Here is a 23,106-nt window from a genome sequence, read left to right on the forward strand (position 1 = left end):
ACTCTCACTCGTACTTGGGGCCAACGCTGGCACCCAACACCGCCGGCCCTCTCTCCAAGGGGGAACGGGCTCCGGGGCAGCACGAACCCCGGGTGGCGAGGAGGGGGCCCGGCGCCAGGGCCCACGGCGGGCACCGAGCCGGGCGGGTCCCCGCAGGGAGCCAGCGGGCCAGCGCTCGCCCGCCCGGGACACCCCGGGCTCCGAAGGCCGCGCCGCTCTCGCCCCCGGCCCGCTCCCCCGCCCCCGGCGCCCGCTCCCGTCCCCGGGGCCGGGCCGCGGCGGGGAAGTCCCGCCCCGAGCGGGGCGGGAGCGGCGGGCCGCTAGCCAGCGGCCCCTGCTGCGGCCGGCGGGGCTGACGTGCTGCCGCCGGAGGGTCCTGCCCGCGGGGTGAGCGAGGGAACGGGCGGGGTGAGCGAGGGAGCGGGCGGCGGGTCGCGTTGGAGCCCGGGGGCGCGTCTCCTCAGCCCGCCGAGCCGCTCCGCGTCGTCCCGCGGCCCAGACCCGTCGCGGGCTCACTCTTAATGCCCTCGGCCCGACAAGCGCCCGGGCCGGGAAACTTCGCCGGAGCTGAAGGGCGAGAGCTGCTTCCGTCCCTTCCGCTGCCGGCGCGGCAGGCCCGGAGGCGGGGAGGGCGGGAAGCGGCGGCGGCGGGTAACGGCCGCGCGTCGCCGTCCTGCGGCGCTGGGGCCGCGCCGAGAGGCGGCGGCCTGACGCGAGCGGCCCGACCCTTCGTGGCGGGGAGCGCCGGTCTGGGTGCCGGGGCTTAGGGGGCCGCCGCTCCGGGCGGATAAGGGCGCTGAGGCGAGGCGGGGCCCGGCCCGCCCGAGGGCAGCCCCGGCCGAGGGGGCCGCTGGCGTGTAGAGCGGGAGCGGCGGCGGCGGCGGGAGGAGGAGGGAGGGAAGGAAGGAAGGAAGGAGGTAGACGGCGGCCGGGACAGCGGCGCCGGGGCAGGCAGGGCTCCTGCGGGGAGACCCGCGGCAGGTCAGGAGCTTGAGGTGACGAACCTCCTTTCTGGAAAAGCGTTTCACAGGATCGGATGATACTTATAGGCAGAGTAACCCCCCAGCTCGGGCGGGCTTCACCGTGTGAGCGAAGCTACGCTGCTATTATTAGTGCTGGTATTTAATATTTGTACAGTCATAACAAGTTAAATATTGGAACTACGTCTTCTCCAGTACTCCTCTCCCGTCAGTCCCTGAGGGTGGCTCCGTGAAGGAACAAATGCCTCAATCCAAAACCAGGACCTTCAAAGCCTGCCTTCAGCTGCCTGTCCATCTGGAAGCACCCGCAGCCCTCTGCAACATGCTTCCAGCGTTGCTTAAGCTTGACGAGGCTCAACAGCAAAGCCCCAGACTTGCCTGTGAGCCTTGTTGGGATCCATACACCATGTGTTTTCTCTGTGGCCTGAGGTGTGCTGCCCCTTACAAGACACAGTTGCGGCAGATGCCCTGCTCTCTCCTCCCCTTGCACCAGTTTGGCCAGCTGTGGAGAGCAGTGCTGGTTCTGAGTGAGGGAGGTTCAGGTCCCCTCTGCCAAACGTGCTTCAGCGCTGTAGCCAAGCCACTGCCCAACAGTGGCCTTGGGCGTTTGGCAGCCCCTCCTGCAGCAGGTCCTGTTGTTGTGGTGAGCTTGGTCCCAAGTTGAAGCATACAAGTCCTGTTGGTGAGGAACTCAGATGAGCATTTTTTGGCCTAGCAAATACATGAATGTATATATGATCTCTGCGAAACTTGTAGGTATAATTATTTTTTTTAAGGTGCGTCTGTTGTTAAGGATGGTGTCTTTTGTATGCTAGAGGCTTGTGATAGCTCTTGAATGAAACAAATTTTTAGCCGGAGGTCCCTTGCTTTTGGAAAATTGTGTTTTGCTTGTCTGGAATTCCCCTGTGCTTTATGCTGGATACATTATTCGACATCCTCTGTTGTAATATGTTCTGTAGTGTTTAAAGGTTGTTGCTTGCTTTCTGCTGGGGGCTGTGTTTCAGTGATGGGTGAAGCGATGCTTTTAATAAGTAGTTTTGTATCTTTTTGTCAGGTACTTTGGGATTGTTATATGAAAGACTACGTAAGTGTCATTTATTATTACGAATGCCTCTCATGTTTTGGAATTTAACAGACATAATATTTGCTATCGTGTCGTCATCATCATCATGATGTTCATTTTTTAAGTTATAATCAAAGGTGACAACAATGACATTCAGATGCTTAATTACATTTTACATAGGTGACCAGTGCTAACTTACTAAATTAATGCATGGCGGAGCAGGAACAAGTGTCAGTGCTTCCCTCTGTGGTTAGGGAACCGTCAGCTTGCTCCTCATATATAAAAATCAGTGTATATAGTGAAGCATATGGCACCAACGAGTTTATTAAAGGACTATTTCTCTGAACATTCTGTGGATTTTATTTCTTATTTCACTTGATGTAGATCTAAAATATTTTTTTTCCATCTTTCAAAACTTGAAATACTGAACAAGGTTAATTTTTTTAGTAAGCTGAAACCAGGACTTCTTAAGGTTTCATGAAAACAGAGAAAGGAGACTTCTGATTGCATCAGACTGGCCACCTGTCTGGTAGGAGGAGGATTAGAAATCCATCTAGTTTGTGGAAACATAAGGTTCAAGTCCCTGGTTTGATTCAGAGCAGTTTTGAACTTAGATCTTTTGTATTTCTGGAGAATATACAAGTCATTGCGTTACCAGCTGTATTGGAAGGGAAAGGAAGTGTCCCATCGCCCTGAACTGGTAGGATAGGTTTTCTGCTTTAACATAACTTTCTGGTCACAATTTTAAAAGTTTTACCTCACAATTTTCTAAGTAGTGGCCATGTCTTTGGTCTGATAGTAAATATGTATGTGGGTAATAATCCAAGAAAGGCATTTTGTTCTAGCAATGGCTGGGATATGTTTCAGAAGTATTTAACTACTTGGATAAGAAGAAGAAAGTAAGAAGAAAGGCCACCACGTCTCTTATATCACAGTTTTAAGTAAATCACAGTTTTTCAGTTGGATCTTGGAAGCATGTAGGATCACTCTTCTCAAAGATATTCTGAAACCTTAATTTTGTGTGGAGCCAAAGCCACAGAGTTTTTCCTGAAGTTACTTCTGTGGAGGAGGGGGGACCAAAGAAGAACGGTATGTATGTTACCTGCTGAGGTGCTCTCTTTTTCTGCTCTTTTGGGATCTCACCTCTTACCTCAAAGTGTAAAAGGAGAATTGTTTTATCCTACAGTTGTCATTGCCCTGTCTGGAGTCACTGTAGTGAGGACTAGTCACCAAATGAAAGGAATTTAACTCTTTGTTTGCTGTGATTTGTGTACCTTCTGGCAGATGGGTCATTTTCAGATGGGTCTGGAAATGTTCAACTGGTCTTACTGCTCAAACTCTTGTGAGTTGTAAACTTTATTGCAGGACTAGGTTCTTTGTTACTCACTTCAGACTGGGTAGCAAGGATTTTTTAAAAAACAGATAGTTAATAGTTTCCAGGACAAAGATACCGAGTTTGTATCTTCTTTCAGAACTACTGTGATACCACATTCAGACAAGACAAAACAGTGGCAGGGTTCTGTGTCCAGTTCTTGTGAAGACTGAAGATTCGGCAATACCTGGAAAGAAAGCAGAAGGATATGCAGGAGACCTGACAGCCTTGTCAGCTTGTGTGTGTTGGTTGTTCCTGCTGTTTCACTATTGTATCCGGCCGAGGGTAAGAACTTGGAACAACAGGAGTTATACAAGCAAGAGGTCATTGACTTTGACCACTGACAAAGCATGCAGACTCTGCAAAGGCAGTCTCTAAGTTAAAAGATAATGCTTAAGGTACACCCATCAGCTTTAAGCTTTGCCTTGGCTCACATTAACTTTTTTTGTGTGGGCTAGTTTCTTGTTACAGCAGAAGCAGACCTTGAGAAGGGCATATGGCTTCCATTTTCTGACACAGCCATAGAGAACAGTCACAGTGGAAACTGTGAAGGCTTTCCTCAGGGTATTTTTTTTCCAGTGGGTTTTCAGATTGGTTGCAAGTTTTGGGATACAGTTTGCAGTAGTGGGGAACTGAATTTAGTTGTGTGCATCTAAGCCCATCTCTCACTAGTAAAGAAAGTGGTTTTCTGGAAGTCCCTGCTTATCCCAGTTGCTGCAGTCTATGATCTTGAATGAGGCACTGAAGCCCATCTCCACACTGTTTTCCACTGTGCATGGCTTTACAGGTTTCAGTGGATTGGTGACTTGTACGTTCTGCTGGAAGCTGACCTTGGGGTTCATCTGAATTTTTCTAGCTAGTAATGTCCAGTCTTGATCAGGAGGTAGTAATGAACATCACTCTTCCATTGCTTAGATTTGTGTGGTGAGAAGGGTGATGTCTGTTCTTTGGTGTCTTAGACCTCCATCCCTTTTCTCTTTATTTCTGCTTGTAAAGATCCATAGAGTGATTTGGCGTGGCTCTTGGTGATGGTGCTGCACCAGTGAGTGATAATGCTCCATCCAACATGCTTACTGAAATGTTTTAAGCTTATGTGAAAATATTTCAGCGTATATGACCTTAAGCAAAAAAACAATTTAAGTCCATGAGAATAACAGTAAGAGTAGAGTTAGATGTATGCTTCTTTCAAATTTGAAATTTAGAGGGAATGAAGACTGGACATGCATTCCTGAAAAGCACAGACTTTTTTCCTGTATCATCTTGTCCTAGCAAGAAAGAGAGTATGTGCTTGTAGCCCAGCACCCATGAGAAGCAAATACAATTCTGTTTAGGCTTAAGAATACAAATGTATGTATCAACATGCAGGACTCAGCCCATATTTGCATATAGCATAATGTGACTTCAGTTCTGAATTTTTGGCCTAAACCCACTATATGTGCATGTAAAATATAATTAATTTAATGTTGGACCCTAGGGGAGAAATTTTATCTGACCTTTTATCAGGAGTAATTTTGGAAGCTGCCCAAAATGTAAAATCCCCTGAAGTTCTTCTGAAGGAGATGTTGATGAACAAAACACTTATGGGGATGTTGGTCTCGGATCTCTCTGAGGAAGAGAAACTTCAATGTGACTTTGCTTGGAGAAGCCTAGATTTTGAGACTGTTATCTGCACAGAAATAAGGTATAATAAAAGTCTGACTATTCTGTTCACAACAGCTGAACTTCAACCAATTTAAAAAAATGTGCAAAGTATTACATACTGAGTGGCTTAGACTCTGCCTCTGGGGCAAATGGTCATGTGCAGATCACATGTGCTTGCTTTGATCCCAAAGTTATGGCCATACTGTGAAATCAATATGAGAGGCTGCACTTTGTTCTGGTGTGGCTGTTCAACTGTAAGGAAGAAATCTGTTTTATTTATGTCTGGCTCAAAGCCTAGCTAGAGCAAGAATGTGACGCCCAAACCATGTGAAGCTAGAAGGTCTATCTGTCTGCCACTAGTGAAGCAATGGAGGGAATATGCAGTGAGAATTTTCACTTATCCTTTCAGGTGAACATTTAAAAGCTTTGCTTCTGACTTGCCCAGTTCCTCTCCCCAGAGCATGCTTTTTGGAGGTTCTGAGGGCAGGGAATCAATATATTGGCCTTTCACGTATGTGTGATAGTGTTTAAATTTCTTTTAAAATTTAAGTGACTTTGCTTTTAGGTCCTAGAACATTGCCAGTGCCACTCAAGCAATGTAACTACGGTGGTGTGTGTACATGCATGTTTTGCTGGGACTTCTCTTTATCATTGTAGGCTTATATAAGACTTGGCTAAAGCTCTCCTAGTTTTTTCATAGCACATATTGTAACTTTATATAAAGACTTACTTTCAGTATCCCTTCTCACTTCTACAGTGTAAAGGTTTTTTGGTTGTTCAAAGCATATATAGGAAATCTAGTGAAAAACAATATTTAGCATTTCTTTTAGCTTGGCTTCTAAAGGAAATAAATGTTTCTGAATGGTTTGGGGACCAGAAGTAGGTCACTGAAGGCCACAGCATTAACCCACTATTCTGAGTATCTCCAGAACAGTGTGCTTCAGGAAAAAATGTGCAAAGGTAGTGATAGGTGATGCTTTTTAAATATTTCCCCCAAGAGTTCTCTAGGTTTTGAATCTGTTGGCCAATTTCTACCCAGTTGAGAGATTACACATATCTGAAGTGGTGAGGTTCTTACGTGCATGAAAATATATCCGCCCAAAGATGGGAAACTGCAGGTGCCCCATTAAGGGAAGAGCTGCAACATATGCTCATATGGGGTTAGACAGGAGTTCTTGTAGGAGAGACGCACTGTAAGCATTCCCCTCCTCTCTGAGAAGAGCTTTAGTCAAGGCTTGAAAAATCTCCTGAGTGACATCGATCCTTAGGATGCAAGGACACCTTGCCTCAGTGTTGATGCTCATGGAAGTACTAGCATGCCCTTACCCCCTTAGTACACTTCCGCACTAGACAAGGGGCCGTACCGTGAAAAGCTGTCATGATACTTGTTTGGTTTTTTTTTTTTAATTAACAGACTATGAAGGTAGTGAAAAAAAAACCCCAAAACAAATGCCTCTGAATAGGTAAGATTATTTTCCTTGGCTCATTTTTCTGAGTTAGCTTGAAATTTAGCAAATCATGATTATCTCATAGCTCCAGTTTGGGACAGGAAAAAGACCAATGTGACTTCTGACCAATGTCAATTCTGAAGACAAAGAGGAACAATTAGGACTTCAATGAGAATAATCTGTGTTAGCTTCAGAGAAGCATATCTGCCATTTCTGCAGAAGAGACAGGAGTTTGCCCAGAAACCTGCATTTTTCATAGTACGTTTACCTCTTTTCCAAATTCTGTTTCTTGGGCAAAATAAACCAAAAGCAGTATGAGATGTGCTGTTAACTCGCCTAACACAGAGACAACTAGTGGTGCTGTGAGAGTACCTCTGTAGGAGTATGGTGTCACAGGCTGTTGGACACCTTTGCAGACATTGACACAGAGGGAATTGCTGGGCTAAATGACAGGTAAGCCTGTATCTGTCCTGGAGCAGGTGCAAGTTCAGTCCTGCTGCTCTCACCCAGCCAGCTGTGGTGAACTCTGCTCCACAGCCCTTGTAGCTGCACTTCCCTGACGCTGTGCATGAGGAAAAAAAGCCATGCTTATTGAAAGCAGTGTATGAGAGAGAGCTGAGTTTCAGGCATGTTTATTCTGTAATTAGTGCTTCTGAATGAATTTTTGAAGATGATAATGTAGATCTGGCACCTATGTGTCAGAGAAGTTAGGAAACTTGCTTGTCTGATGGGGAAGAGGAAGAACCGTGGTGGCAGTATTGAGTTCCTTCCAGCCCCTAAACCTCTACAGAGTTGGCAGAAGCATGGGGGAAGAGGGAAAGAAGTTCATTTTTTAAATTCTTCCTGACAGTCTACATGTGTTCTCCTACCCTCTGCCTCTCCTCTTCCTTTGTCTTGCTAACTTTTTCCCTCATTGAGAAATGTTTACATGTGGGAAATGGTGAGATAACACCACATAGATTAGCTAATGGTAATTTACTACAGATGTCATGCATTTCTAATTTGGGGCTTTTACACGCTCTGTAGAAGTTGCTCACAGTAGAATTGAATGCTCAAAGCATTTCCTTCATCTGTAAATATACAGCAAACCTGCACTATGTCACTTTTCCTAGGACTGCATGGTTATAAAGGAAAGACTCACTTACAATGCTCTTGATGTAGCCAGGGCAGCCTTTGTTTCTAAATGGCAGCTGTGTTTAACTTTTTTTGAATATAATAAATACCTGTTGAGCCATTCTTTTTGCTTTTTTGTAAATTTTGTGTCACAGCAATCTGGATTTAGTGTCACTGTAATCTCACGTTGTAATATAATGGCAATAAAATTATTCCCATACAAGTCTAGAGAGAATCTGTGCTAATACCATTAAAATGTGCTTACCAAATCAAAACAAATGCGGCATTAGCATGTGGAAACTGTGTTTATGTGATTATAATGTTTCAGCAATACAAGATTACTGTAGGAAGCAACTAATGCGAACCTAGAGAGACTTCCCATTAGAAGACTATTAAAATGACACAATGACTGAAGCGCAAGTTTCAGATGGGAAAAGCAAAAACACAAATCTTGTCATCAGTATTCAGGCAAAACATCTATTGAACTCAGTGGAGTTTTTACCAGAATCAGGAATGCAGTACCATGACCTTTTTAGCAGCAAGTCTCTTTTCTCTTAACAGTACCTCTAGGAAAAATATTTACTTTGCCAGTATTTAGCAGCTGACTAATGGTGAGAATTGTATTTTATGCACCATACAATTGGTGGTTGTAAAGATTTGTCCAGAGTTTTACAGAAATGTTAAGGTATTGTTTCAAGGCTGTTCTGAAATAATACAAGTTTTGTTTATATCTTAAAGCAATTCTCATTTTCTTTTTATCTGAATGTGTAATTTTCAGGAAATATACCATTTATTTCTCTGCTTATACAGCACCTGGAGCAGAGAAGCCTTGGTCTATGCAAGAGCACCTTGGCAATACCACAGCATAAACTAGTCATTTCCAAACCCAAAATACCTCTTATTGCCAGAGAAGAGCCTACCTATTTATCTTTTGTCATAGGAATCGACACCCTTCCCCTCCCCTCAGACTGGGTTAAGATTCACACATCTTATGTAGGACCATCTAAAATATACTTGTCTTGTCCAAGATTGTTTCTTGGCTCCCTCTGTAGTCCATGGAAGGAGGCCAGTATTACCTGTCCTATCAGAAACATTCAAAATAGGCTGGATGAGTTGCCTATAGATATGTCTTTCCATCTCCACTATGAAAATGGTCTAGATGATTATTCTGTAAAAGACATACATCATTTTAGATGGTTAAATGAGGTGATATGAATTCAGTCCTTGGTGTATGAAAGAAGAAACTTTCTCAGAAGAAAGTTCTACATAAAACAGGGCATGCAACTCATTAGTAAAGCACACAAACATTGATTTGTGTAGTAACATATACATGCTTAAATTAAGCAGTAGTCCTTATTCCATTTAAAAGCTGTTTGCCCCTAAAATCTGTTTTAAAGACACTAATTAAATTCTGGTTCCATCAGGTGAATCTTACTAGGAATAATATATTATTTTAGCATAATCAGAGCATGCTGCCTATGTAAATGACAGTAGGGAAGATATCGGGACAGTGGTTTTAAAAATAATTCCAGTCACAGGTTGTTGGCTGTCTTTAGTTTTCATAATTTTTTTATTAAAAGCAGTAGGTTTCTAAAACTGTGTTAGTAAGCAGGCACAGACATTAATATTAATCATATTTTTCATGCAGATAAAATTAGGCCTACTTTAAATGCTGTTTGTGTCAGTTTCTGTTTTTGTGATGCTGCTTATATTTATAAAAATCCTTGGCCTTAATCAAAAGGTTCAATAGTAGGCATTGGTTCTGTAAACTCTGTATGTGTGCTATAATCTTAAATCTAGAGTCTAAAAATCAACAGATTGGTATCTGCTACAAGAGAAACCTGGCACTGGAACTGGTAATTTTAGATGTTTCCTGCTGTTATAAATCAGAAGACAGCAGCCTCAGGCTGTAAGAAGATCTCACACACACAACCATAGGTCTTCGCAGTGGGCAGGCCAGATTAATTAAGGGTAATCTAAATTAACTGTGTCAGAAAGGAATTAGTGTGAACAAATGTTGAAAGTCAACTTTTTATCAAAGTAGTAATCTGAAAGTGAGCAAAAATTCACATTCAATTAGAGTGGCCTTTTTGAGTAACTGCACTATTAAATAGCTAAAAAACTGAAGTGGAAACTTGTTAAGGAAACAGACTGTAATCAATTTGTGTCAAGTTTTATCAAAAGAACTTCAATACTTGTATATTTAATTATGTAACAAAATACTTATATAGGTTTGTTTTCCTAACTTAACAAATGGATTTGAAAATTGTCAGTGAACATGGGGAAAGAAAGTCTGTCTCCAATGCAGAGAGTAGTTATCACTCTTTATGCTGTCAGGGTTTTACTGATTACCTGAGTGTAGATATTGAACGTCAGAAAAAAGGGGGGAGGGAGGGGAGAAGCAAAGGTAATGCAATTATTTTAGAATTATGTTAGTCTCTTTGCTGTGCATATAAGAATGACTCAGATCATTGAACTTTCTCCAAAATAGTGGGTTGCTCTGTAGAGCACCAGCTTTGTTCAAGGATGGAATTAATAACTGGGTTGGACAACTTAATTGAATTGCAGCTAGCAGCAGTTTCTAAGACAGGTATTTTGCTTTTAATTATTTGCTCAAGAATAATATTTTCTGAAATCATGTACTTCTTAATTTATTTGGCAAAAAAAAAATCATTATATTAATCAGCCAGCAGTCTGTTCTATGAGAGTAATTATTCTTCTGCCTTCTCAAACAAGTCAACACACTAGTCTAGAAATGAAATTCATAAAAGAACAGTTCTTCCTAAGTCTGCTTTTACACAAAGCAAGCAAACATAGTCAGTCCTTTCTCTTTCTTATGGATGGCCAAGTTTTCATATGAAAATAGCTGCCAGCTCTACAGACTTCACTAGGCAGGTGATATCTGCCTTTTGCAGGGGCTGGGTCACTTTCTTACATTGGTACTCTGGCAATGACTGCTTCTCATGAGATGAAAGTATCCCCAAAGAGATCTCGACATTCTTGTGCCCTTTGATATGTAGAGTTCAGTGCCCTTCAGATTTCAGTTTTTCTGTCATCCTGGTAGATTAACTTTAGCAGTTAAAAGGAAAACGTCCTCCGAGGGCTTCACCAGTAACAAACCCATGTTTGTGATATTACTGACTAAAAGGGAGACAGAAATGGGAAAGACCTCTGTCTTTAATCAATAATGCATGCTCTAGTTAGTCCTGTCCTCTGGACATGATTAAACATGTATTTTGTTTCATAACTGATGATTTTGGTTGACTAGGGATTATAACTATATATCCTCAAGCCTTTGCAACTAGCATCAGGAAGATCTAACATGAACTGGGTAGTCAGCTATGTTTAACGTTAATATGGCACATAAACTAAAAAGACTACCCCCGCTCCCAAAAGAAGAAAATACCCCAAAATCCCAATGGAGAGAGCTTCAGCTAATTCTAACCTGCAGTGAGTCAGGCCAAACTCCCAGAGGGCAGTTGCCTTTGACATGAACCAACTGCAGGCAGTAGCCTCAACCTGTATCTTTGTCACCACTCATTTGAAGTTTTGAGAAATAACATTGTTTCGTTCATGTTAAAGATGAAGAAAGAAGTCTCTCAGAGGCTGAGCTGTATAAAGTTAGGTGTTAGGTTAAGGCACGTTCTTAACTGGTAAAATATTTGGTGAATGAACCTGATGGGAAAAGCACTTTGGCTTTTGCCTCGCTGTTTGGGGGCCACACTGTATCTTTAGTGACTGTTGTCAGCCTTGGAGGAGTTGTCCTGGGCTGTTCCAGACCTCCACAGCGCAGCTGGCAGGAGAACCTGAGACCCTGTTGAAGCCGAAGGAGCAGATGTTCACCCCCATCCCTGCGTTCCTCCTACAGAGGGGCAGACCAGGTGCCCAAACACGGACAGCTTCCTCAGCACGCGAAGGGGGCAAGTGAGTCTTGGAGGACACAGATAATTAAGCTGAATGTACCAGTAAGGAATACTCAGCCTTGGTGCCAAGTATCTTCATCTGGTGGCTCAAGCTGACAAATTTGTCAGTTGCTGAAGAGCAGAGAATCCTAAATGAACATGCAGTGGTTGTTATTAAATAGGAAACATTTATCTTAATGTGATATTGACTATAGCACAATAAATGATCACAATTTCCTTGTACTGGAATGTGATATTTTTACATTGTTACAGTACTGATACCAGTGCAGTTGGGTAAAATAAATGCTTTATTTTTCATGTTGGCAACTCTACTGGAAACAGCGTTTGAAAACATTCCAGCGAACACACACAGCGTGTAGGTATGTGCGTGAGAGGGAGGAGGGAATTCAGAAATTGTGTAAGAAAAGTTTGCTCTTTCTGAAATGTCTTTGTTTCCTTTCTTCTTCCTTCCCAGATTCTTTTAGAATCTGATTATTTTTTTCCCTTTTGTTGAAGAAAAATGCCTTTCTTGAGAGGCAAAGCGCAGACTGTCTTGGGCCCTGTGGAGCCAGACTGCCTTGGCTACACATTGACTCATGAACACTTGACTATGAACTACAGCGGCTGTTATTGTCCACCTTCTCCAGGCCAAGAGCATCTGTCTGATGCGCCCATTGAGATGAAGAACTTGTTTTGGATTAAGCAAAATCCCTACAGCCATAAAGAAAACCTTCTTTTGTATCAGGAAACAGATGCTGTGAAGGAGGAGCTGTTGCATTTTAAAGCAGCAGGTGGTGGGACGATTGTGGAAAACACGACCACAGGAATTGGTCGGGATATGAATACTTTGAAGAAACTTGCTGAAGAAACTGGAGTCCATATTATTGCTGGGGCTGGGTTTTATGTGGATTCCACTCATTCTTCTCAAACACAGGCCATGACAGTGGAGCAGGTGAGTCCTAACCATTGCTTCAGTGTCTCTCTTGTATGAATTATCCCTGGGTGAATCAAAGTTGGAGAGAAATTCCAGCAAAATAGATGGTATCTATAAGTTCTCAACGTGAAAAAAACTTGGGAACAGCATTAGTGTTTGTGTATTATAGCTGGACCAGCTCTACTTGAGTGTGCTGGGATTATCTGTCAGCATTTCCAATTAAGCTTCATTTTCTCTCAGGAGTTTGTTATAATGCAACAGTAAAAGTAAAATAGAGTACATCATGTGTGGGCATCTGGTACAACACCAATTATCCTGTTCTTTTTACAATCTTTAAGGAAGGAGTGTATCCCTTCTACCTCTTTTGTCTCTTTTTCTGGCTAATTGCTTCCTAATGAGATCACCCAGAATTCCTGTAAAAAGCATAAATAACTGCAATATTTATAGGACAGTTGTAAATCATTCTCTGCTCAGGCTGCTGTATGTTATATCTCTCTTCTCTACCATTTGTCCAGACTTTTCAGGGCAGAGTTTACATCAGATTATTTGTACGGTGCCTAAGACAGTGTGTTAATAATGACTGAGGTCCCCAGATATTCCTATAATAATAAATAATCATTCATCTTTTAATAAGAAAATGTGATGATAGGGAGAAGAGGGAAGGGAACTCTCCAAGGCAGGAGGCTGTGAATGTGGATGAACAGAGCTGAGAAAATTTTTTAAAAATCTGTCACAGTTTACAAATTAGTCAAATTAATTTTAAAAATCAATGGTCAAAACTTGAGCAGTGCTGCCAACCACACTGGACCCAAGCTGGCCCAAGCTGTATGGAACCACACTACTTTTCCTAAATACTCCTCCATCACTTCAAATTTGATACAAATAGATTTCTTGGGCCAAAGGTTTCCCTTCTGTATTTGGTGGACTGCTGGAGATAGACAGATGTCCTGTACTCAGCAGGTAATCAATACTTAATCCAATCAAGAAGACAGTTACTTAGAAAGGGTTGTGCAGTGCCTGATCTGTGATAACTGGTGGTTCCTCATTTGCCAGTGAATTTGACATGATGATAAGTTTTCTGATTAGACAAAGGCGATTTGAATATTTTGAGAGATGTTCTTCAGGAGAGGAGTGAATTCTGTATCTGGTTGTCTACAGAAATGGTTGGTAGACTGGTTGTACATGAAGCAGAAGGTGTGTGATCACAGGATAAAGAAGCCTGTTCTGAATTGTAATAGCTTGGACTGACTTTTGTGTGTTGAGTATTTACCAATATGTTGTATGATGCTGTTGAGGAGACAAGGTGTGGAGTAGACATAAGTCACAGATTTATTTGAAAATTGGTTTGGGGTTTTTCAGTTTCCTGGATTTGCTTGCAAACATTCCTTCTTCCTCTGCTCACTTCATTCTTCCTTAAAATCATGATTTCCTTTAACATTTGGGGCCAAAGAGTTAGAAGGTCATCGTCAGTGCCACTTTGTGCTCTCGATTCTGAATGTGTGCTTTAAGATCTATGGCCTATTCTGGAAAAGAAAAACTAAAGCTTTTGTAACAAACTGCTTTTTTTAGGAGATTCTGATGTCTTTTTTGCCTATGAATATTTTAAAAGCAAGCTAATTTTGACCCAGTAAATTTGTCAGCTGAGCTTTGTTCTTGTAGTTCTGAAGTCAGCGGAGCTCCTGTTGTTTTGCGTTGGCATTCCCACAAGCAGGATTTGCCTTAAAATTGTCTCTTCAGGATCTTTGCCAGTTTCTACCTTCAATATCTGAATGACAAGGAAACTCTGATCCCTTGTTTTGCAACAAATCACATTGAATTGTTTCTGGAGCCACTTCAGGAGTGTGAGACACAGGTTTCATGATAAACGAACTTTTTTTTTTTTTTTAAATTAGTCTCAGCCTAAATCAGTGTTCAAGTTATATGTAGACCAGCTATCTTGGCAAATCTGGACAACTGTGTGAGTGGATACTGTTAAATTGATTTGCTTCTGTGTTTATTTTGGTCACAGTGAATGGCTAGCATAACATTACTTGACAGAAACCGGATTTTAACTGCAGTGTTTTCACACACCCAACTGTTAAGTTCAGAAATATCTCGGGAGTATAACTAGCACAGTGTCCATAGGCCAAATTTATTTAACACAAATTTATTTAACACAAATAGTATTAATAACCCCAAATCTCATTTTCCTGTTCTCTAGTTTACAGGCATTATTGTTGATGAGATACTCAATGGAGCAGATGGGACTAACATCAAGTGTGGTGTGGTGGGAGAAATAGGTTGCTCCTGGCCTTTGACTCAGAGTGAACACAGAGTGCTTCAGGCAACAGCGCAGGCTCAGTCACAGCTTGGGTGCCCCGTTATCATCCATCCTGGCAGGAACAGCGGTGCACCTTTCCAGATTATCCGCATTCTGCAGGAAGCTGGGGCCGATATTTCAAAAACAGTCATGTCTCACCTCGACAGGTAAGCAGACTATTCTCCTGTCCTTCTGGCAGTGTTGCCACAACTCACTGGGGTTTTGGGGAACTACGCTCCAAATAGCTAGGCTTCTGTTGTGCACTGGGATCACAACATGAAGAATTATCTTTAAGTTTACTGACTTAAAAATAACTGCTTATATAGAGCTTGATCAGCTTCCAGCACTTCAGTCAGCATCAGCTTTTAGATTCACATTGATAAAAAGATTTTGGGATTTTAAATGCTCTCTTTGAAGGCCTGGGAGTGAGATTAGGAATAACTGTAGCCACATATTTTAAAAATGGGAATTCCATTAATTTGTATCCCTGCACAAATCCCTGTATTTACAAAGCACTGGACATTGAGCAGCTCTCACCAAATTGGGTGGGAATTTGCTGGGCTTCCAGCGTTTTTGAAAACTGGGCCACTCTTAAGGGCATTACCAAAATCTCACAGAAGCTAATGGAGAACTTGATTTGGCTGGATTTGGGATCAAAGCAGAAGGCAGATCTTTAAGATTCTCCTACCAGACAGAAGAAATATTGCTTAAAAAGAAAACAGTTGCATTTTGTATAGTTCTTAGCATAGACCAGTGAGCTAAGTTTTAGTTTCCTTGAGAGCAAAAACCAGGAGCACCACATCAGACATGGAGATGAATTGGGATGATTTTTTCTCTCTCTGGTTTAGAAACACAGCCTCTATTACCAAATCAGTTTTGTGTGACCTTGTGTTGCTGATGGTAAGCTGAAAAATATCCAAGCATTGATTAGTTTGGCCAGTTGCTGAATAATGGAGACTGTGGTCATATGATTCTCAGCAATTGGATTGTTTGCCCTCAATGTGAGTGTAATACAGGCAAAAGCACTGTGCTCCAAATTTCTAATGGTTATAGGCTCTTAAGAGCTTGCAAATCAAGCTACAGGTGTCTTCTATTCCCACAGAGCTCAATGTTTTACTTGGGGATTTTTAGGAGCATAAAATTCAGTGCCATGAAATTTTATTTACATTTGATTATATATAAATGATATGGGCTTTCTTTATGTGTTTACCTGTATTCCATTGTATCTATAGCTATATTTTTCTCTCCTTTTTAAAGAAAAACTGATTACTTAAATCTTTTTATGAAAGAGGACTGAGCAAGCTGCAGGTGTCAGTAGTTACATAGCCATTTTGATACAACATAAACATCCAGTTATGTTTTTTTGCCTTTATACACTGTTGTAAATCACTGAAGTCAGTGATTGCTGGAAAATAAGCAATATAAGTAGGAAAACAGTCAAGACAGAGGTGCAGTTTCACTAACTGCCGCTGATGCACAATATGACATTTCCTTATACTCCTTCTATCATTACTTTCACACATTCAGGTTGGCACTTGCTATAACGTAGACTCTAAACTACCGTGAAGTTTGGCTTTGCAATGTGCATTTAACATTTTAAGTCTCCTCCAGTGAGAAAAATCCATGTGGGAGCATCCCAGTCCCTTAAATGTGAGATAAATTTGTACATAGCTCCATATTTCATATCTGCTTTTGACATAGACAGAATGATAGTTTTCAGGTGGATTTACAGTCAAATGATAAAACTAAAATCCTGGCTACCATGTTTTACAATTTAGCACCTTAGAACAAAAGGTAGCAAGTGTCCATAGTGAAACTATAGTGTAGATAAAGGCTGGGAAGCAAAAGCTATCCAGTCTTGGCTTTGGCCATTTATTAGGGATTAAGGTTATAAAGGTATCTTGGTAGAGATCAACATTGATTCACTTGAGTAGCTTTTGTTAGAAGACTCACAGCAACCGTTACGAATGCCTGCTTGGTAATGGTTTGGTGGGTGTCCCTGCCGTAATTTATGGATGAGGTCCAAACTACAGGATGCTTCTCTGTGTCCCATCTCCTTTTCCATGCACTCAGGGCTGCTCAGGGACACGTGTTGCCCAAACACCTAATTCCAGCATAGAGATTAGCAATTTGACCTGAGAACTGCTGCTGCTGCTACATCCCTGTGGTTTACAAGGAGACCCAACAGCTGATGAAATTAAGCTCTCCTGCTCTTTGTTGGGACAGAGCACCGAAAAGCACAACACTAACAGTAGTTTTAAAAAGAAATTTTTCTGGCTGTGATTTTGAAATATATCGCTGGGTGGTTTTTGCCGCCTGCACAGGATTGAATACTCTTGGCTACCATCTCCCTGTGAACTGAGCAGGGCTGGATCTAAAATAACCCGTTCTCTTGCTCTGCACTTTGAAAACTCATTTGGTGATAAATGTTCAATCTCTGTAAACTGTAACATTTATTTAAAAATAACACTTTTTATTAATTACAGTTGGCAAGTCTTAGACTCCTGCTGATGGCAGGCTTGTTTGAACAAGGGTTTTCTCTCTCTCAACCCATCTGTTCCTCCTACTTGGTCCTGTTGTTAAGTCATAATATTGAAATCGTGACATCAGTGTCGCGAAGGCTTACAAGAAATTAAATTATGCAGGTGATAAACTCAAAATAAACTTCATTGTAACCAAAACTGTTTAACAGGTGATAAACTAAGAATGAAGTTTGTTCTAATCAAAATCATTTAGTGCTCTGATAAATATTAGTAAACTACAGGTTCAAGATGTTGAACGGAGCTAATAATACACAACCGACTTAAAAATTCTTAAGCTTTAGAAATGAGGATCCAAAATGTGCAATCACTCACCTAAAAGATGAGGGCTCTCAACCTGCAGGAGTTACCTTGGGCAGCGTCCCGACCCACGGGGCAAGCCCCCAACTGCAGACCCACTGCTCTGAGGAGCACTGGCTCCATTTGCCCTTCAGCGGGCCTCCATTTATACCCCAGTTGAATCTGAGCTGTGGTCATACATGGTTAATGGTCGGGAAGTTTCTTTTGACCGAAGTGTTCCGTTGACTGAGGGCCTTGCCTTTGGACCGAAGAGTGTACGTGACAGTCGTTACTGGGGAGAGCTGCGGTTCAACGGTCGGGAGGTTTTGAGGGGTTTCGGTCTTTACCAGGGTGGGTGCGCCTGCCACAATCAGTCATTTCCATAGCAATGGACTGTGATGTAATTGGATAGGGTGAAATTACTTTGTGACATCAATATCTGCAATAATAAAAAAATTAAACTGCTGCCCTTTTGGTTAACTGTGCTGTTCTTGTGGAAACTTATTTTTTTCCTTAGATGAAAAAAATTGTGGTTATAAAGATAAAATTACAATGTATCATTTGAGTGGTTTTGTTTTCCTTTGGATAGCTTATACTCTTGGTAAATATATTTCAAAGAAACAAAAATATTCCAGAGAGCGCTTGTTTCAGTTGCCATTCTTTCCAAATGAGTGATGGGTTTTAGTTCCTTCACTTTTCAAATCTGCTGCAAAGCCCATGTCCCAGGTACTCACAGTGCCATTATATATTTTGGTGAGAGCGTTTCCTTAAGGCGTTCCGGCCAGATCCCAGTGCAAACAATGATATATTGCTGTTCTAATGACAATCTAGAAACAGCACTGTACAGAATAGAAACTAAAGACAAAGTTGTGTATTACCAGTGTGTGATGGATGAAACAAGCCCTGGATGTAGCTGTCTCTTGTAACTCTGTTGGGAAAGTAAATCTGTCTTGTGTAAGTAATCCATTGTCTGTTTTTTTAAATGTCACTATGAATTAACCTGCTCCTTAAATGTCCTTCCTTGTTAGGTTGTCTGTTGAGAGGGTTAGTGATATCAAAAGTAAGTAACTCTCCTGTTTCCATTTAAAGATTATCATAAATGTTTTCATTATTTAATGGGGGAAGAGGTGGGTTTGTTTTGGGTTTTTTTAATGCATGAAGTCCCAGATGAATGTGAGAAGGACAATGCTCTGTATCAGCTTAAGTTGCATGTGTCAAACAGGACTCCTGTTTTTCAAAAGGATGAATTAAATCTTAGATTATTGGGTTTGTTCCTTGCAGGTAGGAAATCACAAAATACCTATCCTTGCATCATGAGATTTTTTTTTCTTATTATTACAATGCTGACTTTGTGTTATATATGTTCTGTAGGACTATATTTGATACAAAGGAACTTCTGGAATTTGCTAAACTTGGATGCTATTTAGAGTATGACCTATTTGGTACAGAATTTCTTCATTACCAGTTCCATCCTGATATTGACATGCCGAGCGACAGTGAAAGAGTTGCAAGGTATGTGCTTCCATGCAGTTTAAGCTATAGCATTGCCATTGACATATGAATATTATTGGTACTTGTTTTAAGGCCATCACAGAGTGATTCTGCTTGCTGTTCAAAATTGTCTTTTTTCATACTAAAATAATGACTTTTTTTTTTCCTGCTGCCATCACACCTTTAGAGCAGCATTTATAATTTCTTCTATCTGCAAAGGAAGATGTAGACTTATAGTGTTACAGAAAGTTGCTTGAGAAGAAGATCAAGAGCTTTTTTAACTTCATTCTCTATCCTAATTCCAAGCTGATCTGGTTGAATTTTATCATTTACTGCATTTATATAGATTGTAAAAAAGGAAGGGCTGGAGATAGTGGATTTATGTTAGGGTTTGGCTTTTGTTTGAAACATAGTATTGGAAACCTAGTGCTGCTACTAAGCATCATCTGAGCCTGTTACATTGCCTCACAAATGTGCTAACCGAGCAAAACTCACTGCTTGTCTTGGGTGGATTTGATCCTGTGCTTCTGTCCTGAAAACCAGACTTTTTTCTTTCAAGCACTTTATCACCTCTCTTCCCCCTCTCCTTTTGCCCTTTGTCTCTTTTGAAGGATGAGATTTCTGTCTCCTCAGAACTCCCATGCTCCTTACACTCACAATGAAAATATTGGGCCCACTGGCAGGATACCTCTTCCCTGCTTCTCGTCAGCACATGCAGTCTCAGCTCAGCTGCACAGCTAATCTCTTGGGCTGTGCTAACACGAGGTTTTGCCAAGGAGATGCATTCCTTCCAGAAACTGAGACAGGTAGGATCAGCTGGGAATGGGCATCTCACTCCTTCCACTCTGTCCAGAGGTGTGATCCTCCTGTGCTGTTTGTCCACAGTGTCCATGTGCAGTGAAGTGGCAGGTTTCTGAGGGGTGTGCCTTTTTTCCTTCCAGAGTCACAAACAGTTCTTAATTCTCCTTCATGAGAAAGATTTTATGATGCCTGATCACTATTGAAGTCACTTTCTAGCTTTCGCTTACATTTCAGACATAGCTTCCCTCCCCCTCATTGTCAGATTAACCTCAACACTAATCTTCCCTGTTTTCAGACTCTTCTCTTCTTAAGAAGGTGCCGTGGTTACTATTCCACTTACTACCAAGTCTTTGCTGCTGCTTTTCACACTAGAAATCATTTCTCTGTCTTGAGGGCTCTCAGTCTTGCACTCAGTATTTTAAACTGTTGCAATGAACCCACAGCTTTCACATTTAGAATAGGTAAAGTTGCTCCCCTCCTGTGTGCCTCCCCCCTCTCCTGTGCCATGGGAGGTCAGCGTGTACAGAAGCACTGTGAGGAATATGTGTAGAAGAATGGACTATGCCTTGGTTAACAAGTGCTTGTTCAACCGTGGCAAAGTTTTCATTCTATCCATGACACTTGCTCAGTCACCAACGTCTTGAACTCTCTGGCATTTGAGTATTTCTTGCAGCAGGCTGTTTATAGGAAAAAAATACAAAAAATTTGTCTTCTCATTGTATGGTGTGAATATGTGCATTTGAGTTAGAAGTGCCATTAAATGGAAAAAACTGAATTTTTTCAGGGACAGTTTTTCTTTGAGTCAGAAGCAAGTACTAACTAGACTTACAGGAATGAGCAAAAACCAGCAATGAATATGGAATATAAAGGACGATGTGCCTCTCCAACCAATGAAATTAGTCCAAATATGAAAGGAGATGATTCTAAGAAGATGTTTGGTCAGCAAAGAACTTAGTCTCTCCAGTGTCATTGCTCTTACTCTCCACTTGGCTTGTGGTCTCTCTGTATTTCAGGCTGGAGAAGATACTTGTGATGTTGTAATACTACAGTATACGTAGTGTTGTGCACTATATGGCACTATTTATGGTGTTTTTTTGAAAGATGCTAATATTTTACCAGGATCTGTCTTTCTTGCCTTCTTCCTGCTGCCTATATTGATTTGATCCTGCTACATGTATCTCCTCATAACTAACTGTAATAAAAAGTGACAGTAAGGGCTTTCGGATACAGTGCAGTTACTTACTTATAAAACTAGTATTTGCTTTCTTGCTGATCAACACACAGTCAGGAAGGTAAGATTTAGAATTTCACAGTGCTGGCAAATGATGGAATTGGGTGCCTTTAGGAGGAATGGGCACTTTCCAGGTCTGGTCTATCCATCTCTGCCACTTTAATGCTGCAATCTACTGCCAAACTAAACGGAAGCTTAGTGGGAAACTTAACAGTCATGCAATACAGGAGTTCATACATCCACCGAATAAATTCTAAAAAATGAGCTGAGCAAAGGATTAAGGTTACCAGAGTGAAATGTGGAACAGAAGGACTTGTTGTAGCAGACTTGCTACAAGGGAGTGACCAGAAGGATCACTTCTTTTTCCAAGCTGACTTCTTGTCATTTTGCCAAGTGTGTTTAGCTGGGCCGCCACAGTAACTCCTCTTATTTCCTGGCATATGCTAGCACTGTGCAATGCCTGTCTTATTTATCTTCTTCTTTAATGAACATCTTTGAAATGTGTTTGGATGATATGGAACTGTCTATATGGAATATGATGCTGACAACTTCAAATTTTTATTACCCTGGTTTGCTAAATGGGAATTAACTAAAGATGTGGAAGTATTTGTGTAATTGAGCCAGGCTTCCTAAATGACCTGTCACACACAGGGTCTGGTCATTAACAAATGTAATGGGACTTGCTTTGTGACAGCAGCAAGAACTAACCTGCTGAAAAGGAGTTTATGTAGGAAATTACTACTTACTCATATCTATAAAACCTGTGTCCCATGCTTGGTGATGCTGAAGCTCTTGAATTCCTCCGTGGACTTAATGGGACTGGGAATGCAAAGTCATGCGCCAACTGGAGTTTTCCTTCTCCGCTTTGAGATGTGTAGTGGTATGTTTTCAGAGGTGGGGTTTTTTCATTCAATAATGTGTTTTAATTTCAATTAAGTATAAGGAATATGTCTTCTGAGGACCTAAAAATAAGTATTTTCAGTTATAATACAGTCCAGCAGTACACTAACGTGAAAAACGTAAATCCTGCCCAGTTCTGTGCTGCTGCAGAGTGAGAACCTTTCACTGACGGATGTGCTTTTTACTTTTGCAGGATTCGTATGCTGATCGATGAAGGCTATGAAGACAGAATTCTGATTGCTCATGATGTGCACACTAAGAATAGGTTGATGAAATATGGAGGTCATGGATATTCACATATCCTTAAAAATATAGTTCCTAAAATGCTAATTAGAGGCATATCCCAAGATAAAATTGATAAAATACTCCTAGCAAATCCAAAGCGGTGGTTGACTTTTAAGTAGGAATGATGAGTAAATATTCCTATTTTATAGGGAAGCTTGATAAAATTCAGATTTTTTTCAGGAGAGCACTCATTTTAAAACTTGGTTCTTTTCAGAGAAACTGGAAGTTATTAATTAGATGCGAACAAACTGATTATGACTTTTTAATTAGAACGACAAAATTATGTATTCTCTCTGCATTTTCTCCTTTCTAAAAGTCTGTTCATGAATGATTAACTGGGTATGAGCCTACCTGCAAAGTCTTTTCAATTGAAATTTTAAAATTTTTTCTAGAGAGTAATCTAATACTATTATTAGATGTTACCCAAAAGATTTTTGAAGATGCATCATCTGGACATTGAAGGAAATTATGGTTTTCAGTTAAATTCCCCTTCTCCAGGGGGTGATTTTAATCCTTGTAATATTGACAATCTTCTAATTATCCTTAGATTCTTTAAATAATGCTTGATAAAAGACTGGGGTTTTTAAATAGCTTCTGTAGACAACAGAAGGCAAAAGGAATCTCAAATAATTCTGAAGAGATATTGTTTCTTTCTAGTTTAACAATTTACATATTTTTAACTGAAAGTGTAAAAAATACATGGAAAAATACATTTTTTGAATAAAGCAATGTGATGACCTTTTAAACTGTGTGCAGTATTATTACGTATGTCTTTTTTTAATCGCTTTGATTTTTTTATCCTGAACTTTTGGAATCTCACAGCGATC

General features: G+C 41.1%; 1 protein-coding gene across 10 annotated transcripts; it reads left to right on the forward strand.

Annotated features, from left to right (window-relative positions):
* Positions 1–289: 289 nt before the first annotated feature.
* On the forward strand, positions 290–23,055 carry PTER (phosphotriesterase related). Of its 10 annotated transcripts, XM_069776003.1 has the most exons (7): positions 312–387; positions 3,516–3,700; positions 11,862–11,899; positions 11,995–12,471; positions 14,654–14,919; positions 18,943–19,083; positions 22,188–23,048. In XM_069776003.1, the coding sequence occupies exons 4-7, from the start codon at positions 12,040–12,042 to the stop codon at positions 22,396–22,398; spliced, it is 1,050 nt and encodes a 349-aa protein (XP_069632104.1). In that variant the 5' UTR covers positions 312–387; positions 3,516–3,700; positions 11,862–11,899; positions 11,995–12,039; the 3' UTR covers positions 22,399–23,048. The 10 variants fall into 10 exon arrangements, with proteins under 10 accessions (XP_069632077.1, XP_069632070.1, XP_069632127.1 ...); XM_069775969.1 differs by lacking the exon at positions 3,516–3,700 and having other exon boundaries at positions 296–387; XM_069776008.1 differs by lacking the exon at positions 11,862–11,899 and having other exon boundaries at positions 12,036–12,471; positions 22,188–23,049.
* The last annotated feature ends 51 nt before the right edge of the window (positions 23,056–23,106 follow it).

Source organism: Haliaeetus albicilla, chromosome 2 (assembly GCF_947461875.1).
Source record: "Haliaeetus albicilla chromosome 2, bHalAlb1.1, whole genome shotgun sequence".
Lineage (NCBI taxonomy): Eukaryota > Metazoa > Chordata > Aves > Accipitriformes > Accipitridae > Haliaeetus > Haliaeetus albicilla.

Bases quoted from the DNA above. Each gene is read 5' to 3' on its own strand.
- PTER (XM_069775976.1), top strand. From the start codon at position 12,040: ATGCCTTTCTTGAGAGGCAAAGCGCAGACTGTCTTGGGCCCTGTGGAG. The intron at 12,472-14,653 runs GTGAGTCCTAAC...CCTGTTCTCTAG, and splicing joins AGGCCATGACAGTGGAGCAG to TTTACAGGCATTATTGTTGA. The intron at 19,084-22,187 runs GTATGTGCTTCC...TTACTTTTGCAG, and splicing joins GACAGTGAAAGAGTTGCAAG to GATTCGTATGCTGATCGATG.